This window comes from Sebastes fasciatus, chromosome 14 (genome assembly GCF_043250625.1).
Source record: "Sebastes fasciatus isolate fSebFas1 chromosome 14, fSebFas1.pri, whole genome shotgun sequence".
NCBI classification, from domain to species: Eukaryota; Metazoa; Chordata; class Actinopteri; order Perciformes; family Sebastidae; genus Sebastes; species Sebastes fasciatus.
This window is the reverse complement of record NC_133808.1, coordinates 1,050,585-1,073,306: the sequence shown is the minus strand read 5'-3', so window position 1 is coordinate 1,073,306 and position 22,722 is coordinate 1,050,585. Positions and strand designations below refer to the sequence as shown.

The 22,722-nt window shown below is 39.8% G+C and overlaps 1 protein-coding gene across 11 annotated transcripts in view; it reads left to right on the top strand.

Annotated features, from left to right (window-relative positions):
• The window catches only part of pcbp3 (poly(rC) binding protein 3), a 139,168-nt gene that overhangs the window by 64,431 nt on the left and 52,015 nt on the right, over positions 1-22,722 (top strand). For 10 of the 11 annotated variants that reach the window (XR_012597023.1, XR_012597022.1, XR_012597020.1 and 7 more), the window contains one exon: positions 21,254-21,418. Coding sequence is in view for 5 of the 11 variants with exons in the window: in XM_074658103.1 (XP_074514204.1) it covers positions 21,254-21,418 (165 nt within the window). In the remaining 6 variants the exon portion in view is untranslated. Of the gene's footprint in view, positions 1-21,253; positions 21,419-22,722 lie in introns of those variants that run through there. The other variant, XR_012597025.1, reaches the window with a different exon arrangement.

Genomic DNA, 22,722 nt, shown 5'->3' with positions numbered 1-22,722 from the left:
CAGGGAAGTCCAGGTGCTGGAGAATGTAGTGGAGGGCTAAATTTACTGCATCATCTACAGACCTGTTGGCTCTGTAGGCAAACTGCAGTGGGTCCAGCAGGGGGTTGGTGATTGTCTTAAGGTGGTGGAGCACAATGCGTTCAAAGGTCTTCATTATCACAGAGGTCAGAGCGACGGGTCTGTAATCCTGAAGACCTGTGATCCTTGGCTTCTTGGGGACCGGTGGGGATGATGGTGGAGGCTTTGAAACAGGCAGGCACCCTGCAGGTTTCCAGTGATGTGTTGAAGATCCCTGTAAACACTGGAGACAACTGGTCTGCACAGTGTTTGAGGGTTGCAGGTGAGACAGCGTCTGGGCCGGCTGCCTTGCGGGGGTTTTGTCCTTTGAAGAGCCTGTTGACCTCCCCCTCCTGGAAGGACAGAGGTGTGAAGGGGGGGGGGGGGGGGTTCACAGGATGGGTGCTTGTGGAGAAAGCTGGGGGATGCTGGTGTTAACGGTGTTAACTGCTGATGGCTAATGGCTGGGGGGAGAGGAGATGCAGTCTGGGCTGGCACTTCGTCCGTCAAATCTACAGTAGAAGTCATTCAGCTCATTTGCCAGTCAGAGGTCATTCGTGGAGTGTGACGGTTTGGGCTTGTAGTTTGTGATCTGCCTCAGCCCTTTCCAGACTGAGGCAGAGTCGTTGGCTGAGAATTGTTTTTCTAATTTCTCAGAATACTGCCGTTTGGCTTCCCTCACCACCTTGCCAAACGCGTATTTAGCCTCTTTTAAAACCCTCTCTGTCACTCTGCGCGAGCTCCACGTGAGCTTGCAGCGGGATGTAAACACCGACCAGAATGAAGGAGAATTCACGTGAATAAAAGGGTTTGCAGTTAATAATAAAAGATTCCAGATCCGGAGAACATGTCCGCAGAATCACTGTCACATCCTTGCACCAGCCGCCGTTAATATAGAAACTAAATCCGGGTCGCGGTCGGCTTGGAACAGCTGGAAGCCGGGAAGCAGAGTCCGGTATAGATCCACACAGCCACGACTCCGTAAAGCACAAAACAGAAGAAAGGGAAAAGTCTCTGTTGTTTTTAACCATCAGCAGCAACTCGTACACTTTGTTGCACAGTGGGCGCACGTTGTAGAGGAATATATCGCGGGCAGCGGAGTTCTTAATCCTTTCTGCCTGAAGTGAACCAGCACCTCACCGCTCGACCGAGGGCCACAGCACCATCAAAAAGTCCATTATATCCGCTGAAGGGGCCAGAAAAGTGGGAAAAAAATCCGATGGGGTGGATTCCCTGGGGTTAAGGTTAAGGATCTCTTCTCTTGAGAAAACAATCTGCGAACGTTCACCAACAACAAAAAAACAACAAAAATAGCGCGCACCAACTCGCCAAGGCAGCCGTAGTTAGCGCCATCTTCACAAGACATAAAGCTACAATTTGTCACAACTGCAAGTCCAAAATAAGCCGTGGATGAATAACCCTTAAAACACTTGGAACAACTAACTTAATCAGACACTTATTATATTGTAATTCGTTCCCATGATGCTGCTCAGAATAATCACAGTGCCGACAGCGGAGGCTCCATTGAGTTACATTAAGGCGCGTTCAAGATCTACTCAAAATGAATATTAGGGTATGGTAAATTATAACGCTATCATGATGCGTTCAAATGTAATCTTGTAAAATGTAGTTTTTGGTGAGAAACTTCAATAAATCCAGTTGTTTGAAGATGTTTTTACAGCAATATAAAATAGATATTAGAGAGAGAGAAATATGACCTGTTTAATGTCCTGACAATAGCTATAAGCAGCTCATATAATTAAAACTACTAATGCCAAGGTTTTTTTTTAATTAAAGCAAATATTCAAATAACAACATGGAAGTGAAAGCAGCGCTTTGTTTATTTAAATGTGAAATTGTAATACAAATATTTTGTCCCTAAAATCTATGAATAATCATGACAAATAATCAGAATCTCAATATTGATCAAAATAATCGTGATTATCATTTTGGCTATAATTGTGCAGCCCTAATGGACACCTACTATTTAGAATAAAAGGATGTCATCGTTAACACAGCAACAATTGAGACCCACTATATATAAGCACAATTATCCAAATTCAGTTCTGGCACTAGGGCATGTACACTTGCCCAAAGTGATGGACTGAACTAAATGTTCAATAAAAAGCTGTTATTCTTATCAGTTGCCAGGAAATACTGCATCAACAAAAACCTGCACTTCTTTGCTTCCTTCCTTCCTTTAGTCTCCTTTCATATAAAGCATCACAGACCAGTCGGACTGGCAAACATGATGTGACATGATTCTGGATTTTGAAGTTAAAACATTTACGTCCTGCTGCCATTTGGAGCTGCCAACATAGCTTTAAAATGGATATTGATATGGGCAGAGGCTGTCACTTACTTGGCTATGTGAGCACTCTATCGCCGAAAGCAGCATTTCTGTTCCGTGTTCCATGTCATTAGAGATGAAAGCAGCATCTACAAACGCAAACAACCATTAATACATTTTCCTGGTAATATTCCAGTCCACAGGCTGCATAAGTATTCTTGTTAGGGCTAACCTAGGTGAAAATAGTTAATAACCTTAGTAATATGCAATAAATAATGAGATGTTATAATCCAGCATGCTCTTTAATGTCTACATTTGGAGATAGTGATGATGTGTATGTTGTGTTTGTGTGTGTGGATGGGGACGGGTGTGTGTGAAAATGGTTTGATATTCATCCTGCAGTGTTAGCTGTTTACCACTAACATGCTTTGCTTTGGGGCATTCCTTCAGAAATCAATCACTTTCTGACCTCAACCCTTTTGATTTGAGGGTGTTTCTGCAACTACGGTTAAAAAAAACATCAACCTCTATGAATTTAAATTTGAACCATCAGAGTATGTAATATATATAAAAAGGCACACAAAATGACATAGTGGTTAAGATTTGAATCTGTAACATGTTTATTTTATGGTTTTCATCACCTGTTCTTACTAAATGTCCTTACCACAACATTACAATAATGTTCATTTTATACATTCTCTGAAAAAATAGGATTTCATGATTTTCTCTACACCATAAAACATGTAGACAGTAACCATAGATGTCTGTCTTCACAAACAAAAAAATATAAATGATGTTGTTTTTTATTAAGACATATTGGAATTCTAATTTCTAATGTGTTTCTTTACCGCAACACCTAAAGCTGTTGTAAGGAAATGTTGCGGAAATGACATTTTTGCTAATATTGCAGATAAATGGCAGCTAGCGAGGTCTGCTACGTTAGCTTTGACTCTTAGCATCTAACATACATAAATTCAACAGTTAAGTTATTTTTTAAATGTAGTTCAAACTACACAATTATTAAGCTGTATGTAAGGACACACAATAAATACTTGAGAAGAAAAGGTGATCTTAACTTTGTTTGTCTTGATCTAGAGGGTCACCTATGTCGGTGGTCCAACCATGTGCATCATCCATGTGCTAACTTCTGTTTCCATAGAAACTACATTTGTTTTGCTTTGAATACAATTTAACTATGGTATTTGTTCAGTGTTGCAGTAAGGACTCAGGGTGCTTTCACATCAGGGACCCAGGCCCGGATCCAAGTCCACTTGTCCCCAAAGTCCAGTTCATGCGGTTAATGTGAACGCTCCGTACCGTACTCGAGCACGGTTCATCAATCTGTACTTGGGGCGTTTTCATATTAGGTACGATTGATCCGTACCGCGCCCGAGTACGATTGGGTAGTTTTATATACAGATTTCGGAGGAGACCGGCGGCGTTGATAAAAGCCTGACCTTTCAAAACTACTCACTGACTGCTAACGTTAGTCACGTTAAATACCGGTCCACTTCTGTGTTTTGGTACAGTTGGCTTTCACACATGATGCGAACTGTACCCGAGTACACCTTTTCAAGTGGACTCGGGAACGGATCGACAAACCGTGCCCGAGTACGGTACGGAGCGTTCTCACTAATCAATCGAACTGGACTTTGGGGACAGGTGGACTTGGATCCGGGCCCGGGTCCCTGATGTGAAAGCACCCTTGAAAAGGTGGTCTCGAGTACGGTTCATGTGTACTCGGGTACGGTTCATATCAGGTGTGAAAGCCAACTGTAGGAAAACACAGAAGTGGACTGGTGTTTAACTCGAGTAACGTTAGCAGTCAGCAAGTAGTTCTGAAAGACGAGGCTTTTTTCAATGCCAGCGGTCTCCTCCAAAATCTGCATACATAGATATAAAACTGTTTCATATCTGCGTCTGTACGCAGAATGTGACGATCTCATCCTCTGAACTGCCCGGCCTTGGATGATACAGCAGGAAGGCAGGCGAGAGGGTCCTTAACATCTAAACAATAGTAGAGGATGTGGTTGAGCGATGTGTGTTATTTTATTTAGCTAGTTTAATGGTCTGCCTCCGAAGAACGAGAACCGCTCAGCTGCTGCTCAGCGGGCAGAGAGAGAGGGACAGCATGGGGAAACAATGTGTAGAGCCGGCATATTTTTACATCAATCTCAGTGAAACCATCACTTCTATGTGACATTTACTGTTGACCTGCTATCTCTCCCTAAAGACCTCTGAAAAAGACAAAAACTGTTCTATTGTGAGTCTCGGGGGGGGCGGGGGTAAGCAATATCTAAGCGAGGTATGGTCGTGGAAAATATGAGCTAAAGAGCTCTGTCTGACAGTCTACCATGTAAGGATGCTCAACACTTGCAATGTGTGTGTCTTTGTTCTTCCTGCTGATATCATCTATTATTTGTAAACTCACCATTTGATTTCTGCGATTCATCTTTGAAAATGCAGTCATGAAAGTGTTTCATTGCGAATGAAATTAGATTCACTGCCTGAAGGTCACTTGTTATTCACTGAACAATACTTTGCCTGTTGAGTGAATTGTCCCACTTAATTGTAAAACCATATCACATCAGATAAAAGAACTCCTGTTCAGTAGACGTTAATGTGGATCCATGTGCAGACTCATTATGTTTTTTTGTTTGTGATTGAGCGATGCCTTCTCAGCCACACTTCACAAACCAGAAGAATAATCCTATGTCCAGGACAAAGTGATACCTTTCAGATTAAAGTGACCTCTCTGCCCTTCTTGTTTTTACCCGGCCCTTGGCACTGGCTTTCAGAACAATAGCTCGTTAAGATGGACTTTGTTTTTGTGGAGAAGAAATCCTTGGACATATCTCACTGATTATTACTACACCTGACCTTTTCATCCTCTTTGAAAAGGTCAAGGGTCAGCTGAATACTGTATTAACCCTATATGGGAAGATAATAGCTTTAACCTGAGGGACCATATAACTTCCATTAAGAACTGAAGCAGAAACACATGGAGGTTGTTTCTGTGGATCACAGTGATATTATACTGGTAATAATAATAATAATATTAATAATAATAATAATAATAATAATAATAATAATATGGAAATATTAAAGCCTGTTTTTTTACTTACAGCATTGTGACAAATGTATTTATTGTCTTTATTGTTTAGTGAAGGTCAGGTCTGCAACATAACCAGTAGCATTTCTCTGTCAGGTAAATGTAGTACTACAATGTTTTCTTCTGAAGTAGAAGTACACAATAAGTAGTACACGGTTGAGTTTTGTAAGTTATTTTGAGGCCTTTTTTATGCTATTTCAGGGTACAATGAGTTAGAATAGTAACATAATGCAATATTTTTATTTTAGTTTGGGGCTCCAGACAGTGCTAAACGGGCATGTTTTGAATGGCCACTGCATTGGTCTAACAGGCAAGGAATCTCTGTCTGTCTGTCTGTCCCTCTGTGTGTTATTTGCATATCTCAAGACATGCTCATCCAATCTACTTCACACTTGGTGGGTGTATTGCTGGGGACCCGAGGGAGTGCGTTGTTGAATGTGGTGCCATATGGCCAGATGGTGGCCCTGTAAAAATGAACTTTACATTTGGCCTGTAACTTTTAAACCTCAGAAACTTTTTTTTCCTGGATTTTGTGGTCCAGGTAAATCTTTCCATATTAGCCACGCCCATTTGCGTCTAGACTAATTTTCCGGAATTTTAAATTTAGTCCAGATCAGATTTTTTTGCAACACAACATCTCTGGACCAAGCCGGAAGAAGTCACTCTTTAGTATTGTAACCTTTATTATGGAGAGGACTGTTTGTGAAACACCTCAGGTTGGACTTCCTTCCTGTTAGCAAATACAAGGGAGTGCTGAGCTTTTATTGTGAAGGGAAAGAGGAAGTGTAATGTGTATAATGTGATGCTACTGTGACTATCATGGGGGAGTCTGAAGATGGGAACGAGTAAAGACGCCAGCAAGTTCAAGCCTCCGTCTCATCGTGTCCTTATTTCACATAATAAATAAGTATAAACGCACATTAAAAACCGCTCGGTTACATTATTGTTGACACTCCGTACAGTTTTGCTATAGCTGGACCTCATAGTTTGGGCTTATATTACAAAGAAATGTCATATCTCCTGAACGCTTTGTGCTATTGCAACTACATTTGATAGACAGGTGGAGATACAGTATGATGTCTGAGTAACCATGGCAAATGTAGTGCCATTTGGCCTATAGGTGGTGCTGTAGCAGCAGCATCCAACTATAAAGGAAGTACTCTGTCTGTTTGACTGCCCTTCGTACATCTCGAGAACCGTTCATCCAATCAACTTCACACTTGGCAGGTACGAGCAGCCGTACCGCGGTTCACGACAGCGCTGCAAGCAGAACTTCTGGGGGCCAAGCAATCGACCCGTTCCAGGCGGGCACGCGCTCCGAAGGGGCACTGCACTAGTTGTGAAACATTTCAAGATCATTTTAGTGCCCAGTCCTATACTAGCATATACTGAAGTCAAAAGGGCCACAGTCAAAGTTACACCAACATTTAATTCAATTCAATTCAATTCAATTTATTTTTGTATAGCGTCAAATCACAACAGAAGTTATCTCAAGACGCTTTATATATAGAGCAGGTCTTAGACCGTACACCATAGTTTAGAGACCCAACAAGATCCACCAAGCGCACTGTGGCCAGGAAAAACTCCCCGATTACTGGGAAGAAACCTGGAGCAGAACCGGGCGCAGGGCGGGTGGCCATCTGCCGAGACCGGCTGGGGGGAGAGAGAGAGAGAGAGAGAGAGAGACAGAGACAGAGAGCGAGAGAGAGAGAGACAGAGAGAGAGAGAGAGAGAGAGAGAGAGAGAGAGAGAGAGAGAGAGAGAGGGGGAAGCAACCACAATAATAGCCCAGCAGCTGTAATAACTAATACAAGTAGGACTAATAACACAAAACCAATAGCACTGGATGTTACAGAGTGATAATACAACTATCAGAATGGATATCATTTGATCGTCCTCAGACGGGCTTTCAAGCATCTTATGATTCAGAGTAAGATGATGTTTCCTTGGGTAACAGATTTGCAGTATGACTATTCAAATATATGGTCATGCCTTTTTAGTAAAACAATATTTTGTATATATTTTTCTCACACTACTCTATTTACTGAGAGATTGCCAGGAGGCTATTATTCAATCTGGTCTTGCCGGTGCCAAACATTTCTAAAAAGCTCATGAGCAAGGGCCTAACGGTGTGGAAATACAAGTCACTTTCTGTGTCTGCATGTTCATTTATTACACAACTGCAGCAAGAAGTTGTAGACAAGTAATCATTCAAACAAAACACACAATGACCAATTTGATCAGATCCTTCAACATTCACAGTACAGTTGCCCATGTGGGATCAGGCACACTTTCCCATTAGTGGGTTAGAGTTTGTGTGGCGTGCAGGCTGTACAAGGTTTCAGGGAACACTTAAAACACAAAGTGACCTCCTTTTCTTAGACAGATCACTTCAGCCCAAAGCATTACAATTTAATTTGTTCAACTTGTGACCCTCATGATTTGCTTTGAGAGTTGATAATATAAAATAATATTCTCAAACCCTAAAGACTAATGTACTGGTGTTGAAAGCTACTGTTGATAAAGTATATCGGTAATGCTTTAGTATATCTGCTGTGTTCTTTATTCTGTTTCTAAGATGTCTAAGCAGTATTAAGTCTTATCATCTTTAGACCCATTTGTTTCAGGCTTAGTTTTGTTCCTCTTGCACATGTATATCATTATTTCTAGATCTCACCACTATATTGTTCTCATAACAGAATTGCATTAAAGCCACAGTTGGTAACTATTAAACTTCAATCATGTTACTCTGGCTCCTTTTAGTGCTCCAAATGGCAATTTTCAAGATTCCACCGCGCCCAAAGAAAAACAACCAATCAGAGCAGATGAGTCTCTAAAGCAGCTGTCAATCACTCCACATGAACTCTGATCAAACTGTCGGACTAGGCAGCGCTGATCAAATATGAATCGCAATTCTATTACTGTAATGCCTATTTCACACCTCAAATGTTTTAGCGTACTGTTCAGATGTAAAATGAGAAAGTTTGCCGCCATGTTGAAAACAGTCGAGCCACAACCAAGCATCGCCTACCGGCCGGAGCACACTCTCGCATTTTACAGCTGAACAGTACAGTAAAATATGTTTCTGATTCATATCTGATCAGCGCTGCGTAGTTTCACAGTTTGATCGGAGTTCACGAGCTTCACAGGCAGTGATTGACAGCTGCATTAGAGACTCCTCGGCACGGACTGTTTTTCTTTAGGCGCGGTGAAATCTTGCAAATGCCATTTGGAGCACTAGGAGGAGGCAAAACTCAGAGTTTACACCCAGGAGAGCGGAGTTCACATCCTGTGTGAAACCAACAATGTGTAGTTGTCTTTGTGTTCATAATTATTTTTACCCAAAACACTGTTTTTCTCTAAACTTTACAAAGTGTTGTTGTTGCCTAAACCTTAGGAAGTTGTAGTTTTGTTGCCTATAAGTTGTAGTTTTTTTTCCCTAAACTGAATTATTATTTTTTTTTGCCTGAACCTTAAGAGAGAAGAGTTCACATCCAATGTGAAACCAATACTGTTGGATACTGTTTTGTTAAATTTAACTTGTTATTTCCCCCTTTTTGCATGCAAGTTTAAAATAGTTCCAACAGAAACCACTAATGAATATAAACAAGAAGGTTTTAATGCAGACATACAGTGTGCTGCAGGGACAACAAGAATCATCATATTGGTGTGATTGTATGCATCAAAGGGTCAAATTGAGCATTTATGAATATGCGATATATATTGTGTATCGCGATATTGCCTAATAATATTAATAATAATAATCAATATTATTTTTAGGCCATATCGCCCAGCCCTACCTTGAAGCCACTTTTCTGAAATGATAAATGGCAACGTTGCGTTGTGATGAATGTAAGATGGGTAAAATGATGAAACATGGCTCTGTTTTCATCATATCAAGACTGTTTTAGTCAAATCGGCTTTAAATTAATCAAATCACTCGACAATTTATCACTCCATTTTTCATTTCACATCCTTTTTTTACGGCTCCATTTTTCAATTCACATGCATTTTCATCACCTCCATTTTTATCAATTAATTTTTCTTATTTTCCACCCCTCATAACATGTCACTCAGAATATCCAGGCACCCATTTCAATTGTTTGCCAGCGCAAACTCCCCCATACCCCAAGGGGCATCCTAATCTGGGGCACCCATCATGCCTTCTGCATGCAATGTCCAATAGCCATAATTATTTCCTAAATAAATAAACAGCATTACAACATCTGATTATAGAAGCTTTCAGTATTGAGGTCACAGATTAGATTTCTGTCAAATTCCACGGTCCTACCTTGGAGACACCTTGTTGGACAGACTCACTAATAAATCACACTAACATACACACACAATACAAACAAAACACATATTTTGCATGCAGGGTCTCCACCGGGATGGTTCAAACACAAGACATATCTCTGACTTACAGACATTGTCAGAAGCGAGCACTATCAGAATGGTGGGAAATTAATAAAACAAACATAAAAGCAGCACAACAAGATAAGAATAAGGATTGCAAGTGTCGTTATTGACCTGGAAAGTAATTGCGAATGCGTTATCAGTCGATCACAGAATACGCTGGAGAGAGAAATATAATCACTCAATTTCATAGCTGATTAGTACTCATTCTGTTTGCTTGTAGCAACACAGTGGCATAAGAATCACAACTGTATGGCCATTTGTATGTAGCAAGAAAAAGTCAGTTGTTTTCAATGGTTTTACCAATCAAATATTTCAGTCTGGGGGTTGTTGTATTCCACTCCACTGTGAACCAAAGCATCGTGGTCTGTTGTGTGTAAAGCAGGGAAATGGTGATGGTAATGTTTACACGTCATACCAACACTGCAAGCTACAATTCACAAAAACAGAGAGGCGGTACAGAAGCCGATGTTAGCAGCAACGCCGACAGTAGCATTGAGCTACCATGTTTGATGGCTTCACTCACATGTCACTCAGAATAACCAGGCGCCCAATTCAATTGTTTGCCACCTCCAACCCCCCCCCCCCAGACCCCAAGGGGCATCATAATCTGGGGCACCCATCATGTCTTCCGCCCATGTCGAGGAGAACACTTGCCCATGCAATGGTCAAAGCATGACGAAACGGCTAGACCGGGGGAGTATTTTCGGGTTACATGCCAACGGTGACGTCAAGTTGTGATGCATCGTCCACATGACTCCATGTTTCGCCCAACGATTTGCCAGTATTTCATCTTGACTTAGTGATAGGGGGGTATAATATTTCAATTCCATTTTGCTGATCTTAACAGCTGAAGTGGTGGTCAACTGTTTGGGGCTGCATAAAAGGTAAATCCTTTCTGAATGATTATAAATGATTTGAAGAATTTCTGTGGTCAAATGTTGTGAGTGTCATAGTAAATATCTTATCCCAGGACCCTTCTGCTTGGCGACTATTTGCATGTACATGCAGTGTGACATCTTGAGGTGAAAAAAATAATCAGAGCAGACAAAGAATTTAAACTTTTTCCAGCAAATCGCCCTGATTGGATGAGATGTTATGTCTTGTTGTTCTAATATATGATATGTCTCATTAGAACTTCATCATTCAATAGATTCAAAAGTGAGACCGCCTTAGCTTAAGTTAATACAGGGTAATAACCTCAACTAATAGGGTGCTATCATGGAATCCCTTCAGTGAACATACAACTAGTAAATGACTTGCTAAAATGACTTGCATTGCATAGAGGCAGTTGTGTGTGCGGAGTTTTTCAAGTGTGGGTGTGTGCTGCAGAGTGACAGATTTACTGTGAATAATGGTCTTATATTGTCTGCAACATGGATTCCAGCTCATGATGCAACTGAAAAACTGAAGCTTTTCTATTTATATGGAAACAGGGAAGGCAGTTTACTGTTAGCTGCGTCAATATCATTATCTTATGAATCAGTATTGGATAGATTTATGTATTCCATTAGCGACTACCGACAGCATGGGGAAAAAGGAGAACTAGCATCATCTTTTCATTGGATTTTTTGAAGAAAAGAAGAAACTGTCAGCTTGCGTGGTTTATTAGCAGACACACGCACCAATAAACTACGTTAACCCTCCAAGCTAATGCAAGGTGGCAGAGGAACAATGCAAGGGGCCGTCAGCTTGTGATTGTAATTTAGGCTGAGATCTCAACCAGGCCAACTGATTGGAGATGACAGGTTTACAGCCCGTTTTGGGGGCAAATGGGTCTGGCAGGGCGGCTGCTTGCAGACTGAAGTGCCGCAACAAAAGGCTCCTCGGCACATCTATCTGCGGATATATTCAACCTTCCCTTTCAGCTTTCCTACAGCTCGTTTTCCCAAATGCATCTAGGCTGTTTATGGCTGAGAGACCATTTTGAAATGTTAGAAAGTGCTGTGCTGCAGAGGGAATGTGCTAATAGGACACATTAGCTATAGCAGGTGATGTTTAACCCAAACAAAAGGACGCTGCCTATTCAGGGTTATAATCTCAAAGATGTTCCTGGCAAGCAATGGCAAGTGTAATTGGTCCTCTGCTATATTTAGAAACACAGCATGCTCTGTTGATTTGAACTACAGGAGGCAGAAAAGCCAAGTGCTTGCTGAAATACTTTGGGTGTCAATTTGAATCATTTTCTGCCAAAACCTCTGGTAGCAAAGTACATTTTTAAATATTGCCACTTATAACCGCTCATCTGCATAGGCTTTATGAGTAAAACATAAGCAGCACTTTGATATGAAGATATCAAAAACAACAGTTTTGGAGTAAAAACAACAGTTTTGGAGTAAAAACAACATGATCCAAATGGTATGGATAAGATGGAGAGGGTTCTATCATGACGAACCCTTTTCATCCACTTTGTGGACTGAATTCTGTGGCGTACATTAGTGAATGGCAGTAGTAATGCTCTCTTTATATGTGCAGTCATGTGCAGCATTTTAATGTGCAGCGTTATAGGTGCAGCTAGCTAAGCTTTCCATAGACAACAAAATAAGGATCAGAAACAGAATGGGCTTTATAGAGCCAATACAATCTATTGTGTGGTTGATGATACATGTTATATGATGCTGTTGTACACGGAAGAGTTTTTTAACTAAAAAGCTGCACAACAAAAACAATACAATAGCGTATTGTCTATACAATAGGCAAAGGTATTCAGTGTATCAAAATTGATTGCTGATTCACTTAGACAACACTTAGTCACTTAATCCATACCATAATCGTGTGTCTTTTGTCATTTGGGTTTTTCTTTATTCCTATTCCTGCCTGACGTCACTGATTAAGCTTTATGTTGCTGCTGTTCTGCCTTCATTGCATGTCAAAGGATAATTGCATCCCTAAAGCACTGGTTGTCCTTAAAAACACCATGGATGGGCCATAGGAATGATAAATTGGACATTCAATAAATGTGAACTTAATAGGTTGGGTCAGCAATGCTGAGAAAGAGTACACTAGATTTTTGATCCAACTGAAAAACCCAGTCCAGTGTTGCCAACTCTCTTACAATGAAAGTAGCTAGCAGCACTAGCTCCAGAAGTCCAAGAGAGAAAGTCACCAAGTCGGCAACACTGACAGTCCGTCACTCCAGGCCTCCCTCCAAAGCCACTCCCCCAACATTATCATTATGAACGTAAACTATGAACATAGCTATTGTTAGTACTCGCAGCTGTCAAGCCAGCAGCTTCTGGAAGACTCTAGTGACGCCCAATGAGTGCACACAGGCAGGTATATAGACACGTAGGTACATAGACAGGAAGGCCATCCAATCATTTAATTTGGCCTGAAAGACTTATCTCAATCCTGGGAGAGCCTTTTCGTCAGATCATTTGATTCATTGATTAATGTCAGGATGTAATAAGAATTTCAATAAATATAACAAAAATTGTATATTGAACAGCCCCTACCCTACCGTAAACACTTATAACAAGCTTTTCAAAGATTACAGGTACCCATTGAAGATGATGGCATTTTTTTCTGAAAAGTGTATCTTAAGATAATACAATAAGATGAGATAAGATAAGCCTTTACTGATCCCCAGAGGGGAAATTCAGGTGCTGTAGCAGCACAAGACGGAAATAAGTAGAGATAAATTACATTAAAAAAATAATTATAATAAAAAAAAAAGTTTAACGTTCAACTTGATATATACAGATAACAAAAAAGATAAAGAAATTATGTGAAATAAGGCAAAAGAAATGCAGGAACTAATTGAGCGTAACATGATTTGTGCACCAAATTGGGTAAGCAAAAATAACATGACCCTCCAGCCTATAAGACTCCACAATGGAGTCTACTTGGTTTTACATGAATCATCAGTGTTAACATCAATATGGATTAAAAAAGCAAAGAAACACAAAATTACATAGACTACAAATCATTGTTGTGAACGTTATGTGCCTTTGTTAAAACCATCAGCTGACAAAGACACCTGATTCACATGACACATTGATTTAGTACCTCTTTTGAAAAAGCTATGATTATGTGTTCTTTTGCTGCAAATTATGTTGAGAAGAAACAAATTAATTACAATTAGAAAGCCAATGTGTCAGTGCACCAGAACCATGAGAGTGCTACGTCAAAGAACGTATATTGATAAGAAGTGAAAGCCTGTGTTGAACAACACAAATATTCTAAATATGCATACTATTATAACTATTTACTTACTTACTTAATTATTTATGGATGTGGAAGAGGTTGTGTCCTGTGCTTTTGCCCTGCATGTTTGTAAATGGTCTACAACTACATTAAAGTCTGTTGATATCATGCTACTAGCACTACTAGCTACTGATATCATGCTACTAGCTACTAGCACTACTAGCTACTGATATCATGCTACTAGCGCTACTAGCTACTGGCCGATAGCCGGTTGTTTGGGAACAGAGACGTTAATACATCCACCACGGTACAGGCTGACAGCATACAGCCCATGGGTGTATTAGAAGATAATAAAAGTGATGAATTATAGCCAATATATCCATTAATATAGCCGCATACAGCTAGCAGGAAGCTGGCAGAACTAGATATGTCATATGAGCGTGCAGGGCGGTGCGGTCCCGTGGGTCTGATGACCGTTCATTATGCCAAGGAAAATAACTCTGGATTCAGCTGTAAGTTCATTTTACAACTTTTAGGACATAATGATTTAAATGAGGGATATTTAAGTGTTGGTACTGGGAAGTTGATTTACCTCAAAAGAAAGAATCCTCTGATTTAAAGACGTCTCTTTATACATCCATGGCCACAGACTCATTGGCCTTTTCAGTCCAAAATGGCGGCAGCGTTGTTGTCAAAAAAGCACCGGAGGTTCGTCTCTTTGCTTCTATACGCTTTGGCTACATAACAATAGATGTTGCCATATACAGTATAACAGAGTGTTAGCTAGATTTACTCTAGAAGAGTTGCCCTAATTTCTGCTTCACGTTCAGCCATGTTGGTTGCTCTCTTCCTGACAGTTAGATGAGAAGATTGATAGGGCTGCACGATTATGGCCAAAATTATAATCATGATTATTTTGATCACTGTTAAGATCACAATTATTATCACGATTATTCATTGATTTTAGGGACAAAATATTTTGATTGTAACTTCACATTTTGAATAAACAGAGCGCTGCTTTCACTTCCATGTTGTGACACATTCCAACCGTCAAAGATTCTAAATGTTCTTCTTTAACTTTGTTATTGTCATCTATGGTGGTTATGTGGCGGCTGCACATGTGTGTGTGTGACCGGCAAGAAACTTGGATATATCAATGAGACCACTGAAAACTGGCCGGCTTCCATCGGTTGCTGATTGACGTGTATTTCTAGCTGTTAGCTTTAGGGAGGACTTGATTTATACAGCAGAATTTTCTATGTGCGGAGCGCACATTTTAAACGTCAATATCACAGTCGATCATCTTCATTTAATTGTGGGAAGCCAAAATCGTGATCGCGATTAATATTTGATTAATTTTGCAGCCGTAATTGATACAACTTATATCTGTGAACTACAGTAGATATAAAGCGACAGTGACGTTAGCCTAGCTTAGGACAAAGACTGGAAACAGACAAAGACTCCGTCCAATAGAAAATCGACCTACTCGCACCTAAAGCTCACCAATCAACACTTTATCTCGTTTATTTAATCCGTACAAAAACCAAGGTGCAAAACTGAGTCGCTGTAATTTTACGGGGGTTGGGGGAGGGGGTTATGTGACAGAGTCTGGGGCAGGTGCAGGGACTTCCCTCGTCATCACCATAAGGTTGCCAGGCAACCAGCAGAGAATTCAAGATGTCATCGCTCACTGCTTTTACAAAATGTCAAACTATTCCTTTACACTGTATGTGCTGCATGCTGAGGCTAACTATCCAGATGACATCAGAGAGTCACACATGTTCCCATTGTTCTCATGGTCCTCTAACATCATTCTCACTTGGTTTACCGATATACTGCACTTACATAAATCTTGTATAGTGTTTAAAGGTTTCTCCATTAGTAAAACGACAGAATAAGCACAAGTGCCCTATAGTAACAAGGACACATCTTTCAAACAGCAAGGACAAATGCACCAATGCTGTTCTAATGGTGTGGTGCATCACAAGGGGCAGCAGCAAAAAGCAGATTGTGACATAAATTAAATGAGAAAATCATAATGCAGCGATACGATTCAGTAAACAATAATCAACACACAGGATTTGAGGCCAGCCTCCCCTGCACCACAATCCAAGGTGAACCCACCAAAGAAACGCTTCCAACAAGGCCAACATTAATATTGAGCAGTTTTTCCCGATTTTCTCTTTAGAAGTTTACTAAAGTGAGCACATCCATGGGTGGACAGAGTATAGATGGTTACCTGACACATGAGCTTGTTAGCACCTTCGGCTGCTACACACATCCTTCTGTCCGCCACCTTTTAACAAACACACCATGGTCATTAGAGCTGGAACAAGTAGGACACATACTGTATGAATAGGTGTTTTTTGGTGGGTATGCCATTTTTTCAAGTCAGCACATTAAGTTTTCACTGCTTTTCTAGGTGTTGCTAGCTGGTTTGAAAAAAAAAAAACATCACCAGGAGGTGCAAAAAGCACTCAGCCTAACACTACTCACACCAAGCTGGCAGGTTTGTTTGTGAGTAATTTGTCTTGACAACACATCTATCACTTTGCAGTAACCAAATTAATTTGAATAAAATGTGAAATTAGGAGGAGGTATGGAACACTTTACCAATTTAGCAATTTTTTCAAATAAATAATAAAATAAACTTTATAAGGAATGAGAAAAGGACACCCCAGTGCTAAGAAAGTCACGGAAATACTTTAAGCACACATCAAGGCATTACAGGAGATCATAAAACACTGTTTTGGTACAGAGCAGCCAAATATCAACCAGTTGTCAGTATTCTCTGGACAGATCAAAAGTTAATGAAAAAATTAAAAATTATGATTAAAAAAAAAACACATGGAATGAAGCTAAGCAGGGCAAGTTCAATCAGGATGACTATCTTTATGCTTCATTCATTCACACTTCTTCTTAATCAGCTGATTATGGGCGTTCACTCTTTAATGCCAGGTACACACTACATGAGAATCAAGCCGACTGCTCTTCTGACTGATAGAATTGAACGTTCAGACAAAGGCTGTGATAAATAATAAAGATGATCATTTAATTAGTAATAATAATGGTCCAAAATTATGTAAAATTGCCTAGTTTTAAGTCAAAGCCTCCAAATTTCTTGGAGGAGGAGCCCTAAACCTAATATCTCCTAGTATCTTTTATTCACTATAGCAATTCAGAATGTGTCTGTGTATATTATGTAGGAGCATACTGACTGGGACTCTGCTCCTAAAACCTGAATGAAGAGCTCACACACCTCAGCTCTGCCTCACTGGCTGCTGTTGATTCTAGCCTATAGGCATCCTATAATATAATAGAGCTATACTACAAATAACAGAAGAAAGCACTTTAAGTACCACCTTAACCCTATAATGTTCCAGTTGGACAATTATTGGCCCAAGTATAATAATAATATAGCAATAAAACCACAGCTGATTATGACTGACACAGTTTAACATGCTTACAGAAATAATGAATAAATAGGAATAAGTCACCAGAGATTGCAGATACTGGCCGACACACACCAACATGTGAATAAGGGGAGTTATTGCACTTGTTTTTTTTACCACTTCAAGCACTGGCATGAACTATAATACTACAGAAATGTATGACAGTTTCCCTGTCTTTTCACATTATAGCAAATTATTTGGTGGACCCCTGACAGAGGGCCATGGACCCCACCAGAATCACTGCATTATAGATATTAGGATACCTTTCATTTGTTTCCTACAACTTAAAATAGGCAGACATTTTGAAACATTGAAAGAAGAATTGATTCATAAATAATAAAAAAAATTGCAAACACTGCTTGAAGCATATATTTTGAGATACACAGAGGGGGTGACTTAGAATTATTTTCGTATGAGCACAAAAACAACAATAGCCTAAGGTTGTTTCTGGCTGAAAATTTTAATTTGTGGACGTGAATCTGCACCATAAATATTAGAAGTGCCCAACTTTAGTCGACAGAGAAAGATATGTATTCCCTGGGGCCTTTCGATAAATGAAATGATAACTCGTGCAGGTAATGATAACAGCAGAAAGTCAACATGGATGAGGAAATTAACATTTGGATCATGTTGTCTGTGCGTAATGACAATGGCCAAATGGTTAGAGAACACCATGTGTGACCAAAGGGACTGCAGTTCAACAGAGTGGGGATATTGATTCTATTTCACCACAGGAGACATTTATATTCACAGCAGAGAAAAGATATATCTTATTAAATTGCATTTAAATATGCAACTTCATATATCCACTCAAGAAAAGTTTAGCAGTGCTGTAACTAAAGTGAAAATGTCTTGTAATAATAGGCCCACACTCACAAATCTCATTCCATTTATATATTCTATATATCTTTTGAATGAATTGTGAACACTATAGTATGATGGAGTATTAGGGCCACATTGAGGGGAAAAGAAATCTGAGATTTCGAGAATAAAGTCATAATATTACGAGTAATAAATCTTAATTTCATGAAAATAAAGTCATACTATTTAAAAAAAGAAAAAGTCGTAATATTACAAGAATAAAGTCATAACTTTACGAGAAAAAAGTTATTTCCTCTTCCACAAACGAGGCAATTTCCCCATCAGGTCCGTGTGGTTCTTTCTTTGGAATAAACACGGTTTCTTGCAAAATCTTTTCAAGGTCCTGATACTGATGATAATGTGGCGCTGATGTGCCAAAAGATTAGTATTTAATTTAATTTATTAAGTATTTAGTTTTTTGTGAAACTTATACTAAAGTATAACTTCACCAGATGCTCCATGTTCCTCATTTTCACACAGAGCATGCTGCTCTATTTCACCTCTCAAATAACACGTAAAGTTACTACTTTATAATATTATGACTTTGTTCTCATAATATTACAACTTTTTTTTCTCGTAAACTTATGACTTTATTCTCATAAAATTAGACTTTTTTCTTGTAAACATATGACTTTATTCTCAAAAAATTTGACTTTATTCTCAAAATCTCAGATGTGGCCCTAATAGTCCGTCGTATCGTAGAGCTATTTATGGAGTCATTACACTATAAATAAATGTCAGTCCTAACTTGGCAACCACGCAGAAACAGTTTCTTGATTTAGTATTACATGATTTATTCTGTAATATACGTGTAGACTTACCAAGGGAACATAATACAACAAAGAGAACATTGCTTCTAACTTATTCCACACAAAAAGAACCTTTCCCTTTTAGGCTGGGCCATCCATGCATATAGACTGTCATGTTTGCCTTTGCCTTATAGCAAAGGCAAAGGGGAGCAAAGTAATTTGACTAACTACCATGAGGGCACTGGAGGAAAACTTTAATGTCTGACTCATAGGAAGAAGCCTTTGCCACTAAGGATTCTGCAAGTCATCGTGCTGCACCTTCCAGTGAACGCTTTTACACAGAGCAATTCATTTTCAGGAGTTTAGTCGACGCATTCATTATCGTCATTTAGTTTCATCTCGAGCATAGTCCTGAGTCTCAAATGAATAGTTGTGACCCTTGTGATGTGTACTGTGCCGGCCAATTAAAAAAACAAAACAGGCTGGTTACTTTTTTCGTCTTATTGTTTTTATTAATTTTGAGACAGTAAATACCTGGGGGAGCTGAATCTACTGCAGTTACATTTGGTTAACTCTGGATCTTCTCATTATGTATCATTCATGAAGCAAATATTGTGTGGGGTTCTGCCTAGCTGCGCTGTATTTGCAGACTCCGCACCACAGTGTTTTATTTTGGGCTGAATTCAATCAGCTGCAGCTTGAGATGTGTGGTGCCCTGTAGGAGAGCACAAGTCGTTTTTGAGGGGGAATTTTAACCTGCAGTAGGCAGAATGTTTTTGGCATCATTGGGCAAAAATCCCATAATAACCTTTCAGCATATTGTAATTCAAGTATTCTGAGAGAAAACTAGACTTCTGCTCCTCCTCATGGCTCTGCTTTCAGGCTTTAGAACATCTATCAGAGAGAGAGCGTTCCTATTGGCTGTTCATTCAACGGAGGCAGCATTCAATCACTCGCAAACTCTGATCAAACGGTCAAACTAGGCAGCGCTGATCAAATATGAATCACTATTCTGTTACTGTAATGCCTATTTCTCTCCTCAGATGTTGTCAGAATCATCTTGTAGTGTACTGTTTAGCTGTAAAATGAGAACGTTTGCTCCGGCTGGTGGGCGGTGCTTGGTATTTCCTCACTTTCCTCAACTCAGCATGGCTGCCGGGTCACAAACTTTCTCATTTTACAGCTTAATAGTACACTACAAGATGTTTCTGATTTAATGTGAGAAATAGACATTACAGTAACAGAATATTGATTCATATTTGATCAGCGCTGCCTAGTTTGACCGTTTGATTTACAGCTGCTCAGAGACAGCAGGCACCAGCTTGTCTACGATTGGTTGTTTTCCTCCGGTCTGTGAAATCTTGCAGATGTCATTAGGAGGACCCGAGGACACCGGAGGACACAGGGGGATATGATTTTTTTCAGATTATCTGTCTCATGCACTACTGTCAGGATATACTGACTGTTTTATAAAAACTATTGATTTTTTTAATCATATTTGCTCCATTTCTACCGACTGCAACTTTAAGGACATTCCTAGAAACAAGCACAGAAATGTACATTGTACTTTATATGTGATGTCATACCCTTATATTGCACTAACCTTTTAAAATATGTACATATCATCTGTCACTGTCAATGTAAATCCTACATGTTGTACATATAAATATGTATACAATGACATACTGTACATAATGCAGCCCATTTATATCCATACAGCATTTATTTCTTTGCACTATTTGTATTGTTTACACTCAAAGAACACTTGACTTGTACTATATAGACGTTTTTATTTTTTTTTATTTTATTGTTGGCCATTATTTTTTCCACTACTTGTGTACACAACAGTCCCGTCTTTTCCTCATCTTTATAATTTTAAAGGTGCTTTTTTGTCCTTGTCTTTAGCTGTTATTTATATTTCTATGTAAGTACGCTTAGAGAGATGCATAAAACCAAGGTCAAATTCCTTGAATACATATATTATGTATGTACTTCGTGAATAAAAATCAATTCTGATTGTGATACACAAAACGCAAAAAAAGGGACAAAAGCTCTAGTGTTTCAACACGTCAGAACAGAAGCATCTCGTATTTGTGTTCTGTCCGTTTAAATATGTGAACATATATAATAGTACATATAAGGTGTTTTTGTGTGATGTTGTGTTTGGCAGGTGACTGGCTGGCTGGAATACCACCCTACCCCTTCTCCTTTTGACGACATCCCATTCCAGGACGGTGCTTTGGTCTCATATCCCCCCCGCATGGAGCCCAACAAAGTCCAGTCAGAGGGTGGCCTCAATGTCACCCTCACCATCCGCCTCCTCATGCATGGAAAAGTAAGCAGGCATACATATTTAAGCTGGCTGTGCTAAAAAAGTAAGACATGTGGGCTATTTGTGTCGTCATTGAAGGGACTTTTAAGTTATTTATGACCTTTTAACCCCTTCAAACCCAGACGGCCCGCCCGCTATTCTGTCTTTCAGAAGTTGTTGCGGGTTCAGTTTTCAAGCTAGAAAAACTGGTATGGCAATTTTCAAAAGAGGTCCTTTGATGTCTGACCTCAATATATGTGAATGTAAATGGGTTCTATGGGTACCCATGATTCTCCCCTTTACAGACATGCCCACTTTATGAGCATCACATGCAGTTTTTTGAATGCAGTATAAATGTGTTATTTTCTCCTACACTGAAATGGTGTATTTGAATATGTCTGCATACTGGGGTCCCTAAACAGTCTTGGAATTGCATAAATTGGGTATCACTGTAAAGCTGATCCAATGGTATATTCATGTGTGATGATGTTAGTCCCCACAGGAGACATTTCATTGTAGTGAGACCATTTTTTTAAACATTACCTCACTGTATAAAATGACCTGTGGTGACCTCTAGGATAATCACAGCCTCATGAAACTTTACAGCCACAAACTAGAGACCTAGAGCATTGAGAGGATGGATGGATCAGACTAGAGACCTAGAGCATTCAGAGGATGGATGGATCAAACTAGAGACCTAGAGCATTCAGAGGATGGATGGATCAAACTAGAGACCTAGAGCATTCAGAGGATGGATGGATCAGACTAGAGACCTAGAGCATTCAGAGGATGGATGTATCAAACTAGAGACCTAGAGCATTCAGAGGATGGATGGATCAGACTAGAGACCTAGAGAATTCAGAGGATGGATGTATCAGACTAGAGACCTAGAGCATTCAGAGGATGGCTGGATCAAACTAGAGACCTAGAGCATTCAGAGGATGGCTGGATCAAACTAGAGACCTAGAGCATTCAGAGGATGGCTGGATCAAACTAGAGACCTAGAGCATTCAGAGGATGGATGGATCATACTAGAGACCTAGAGCATTCAGAGGATGGATGTATCAGACTAGAGACCTAGAGCATTCAGAGGATGGCTGGATCAAACTAGAGACCTAGAGCATTCAGAGGATGGATGTATCAAACTAGAGACCTAGAGCATTCAGAGGATGGAGGGATCAAACTAGAGACCTAGAGCATTCAGAGGACGGATGGATCAGACTAGAGACCTAGAGCATTCAGAGGATGGATGGATCAGACTGGAGACTTAGAGCATTCAGATGATGGATGGATGGATGGATCAAACTAGAGACCTAGAGCATTCAGAG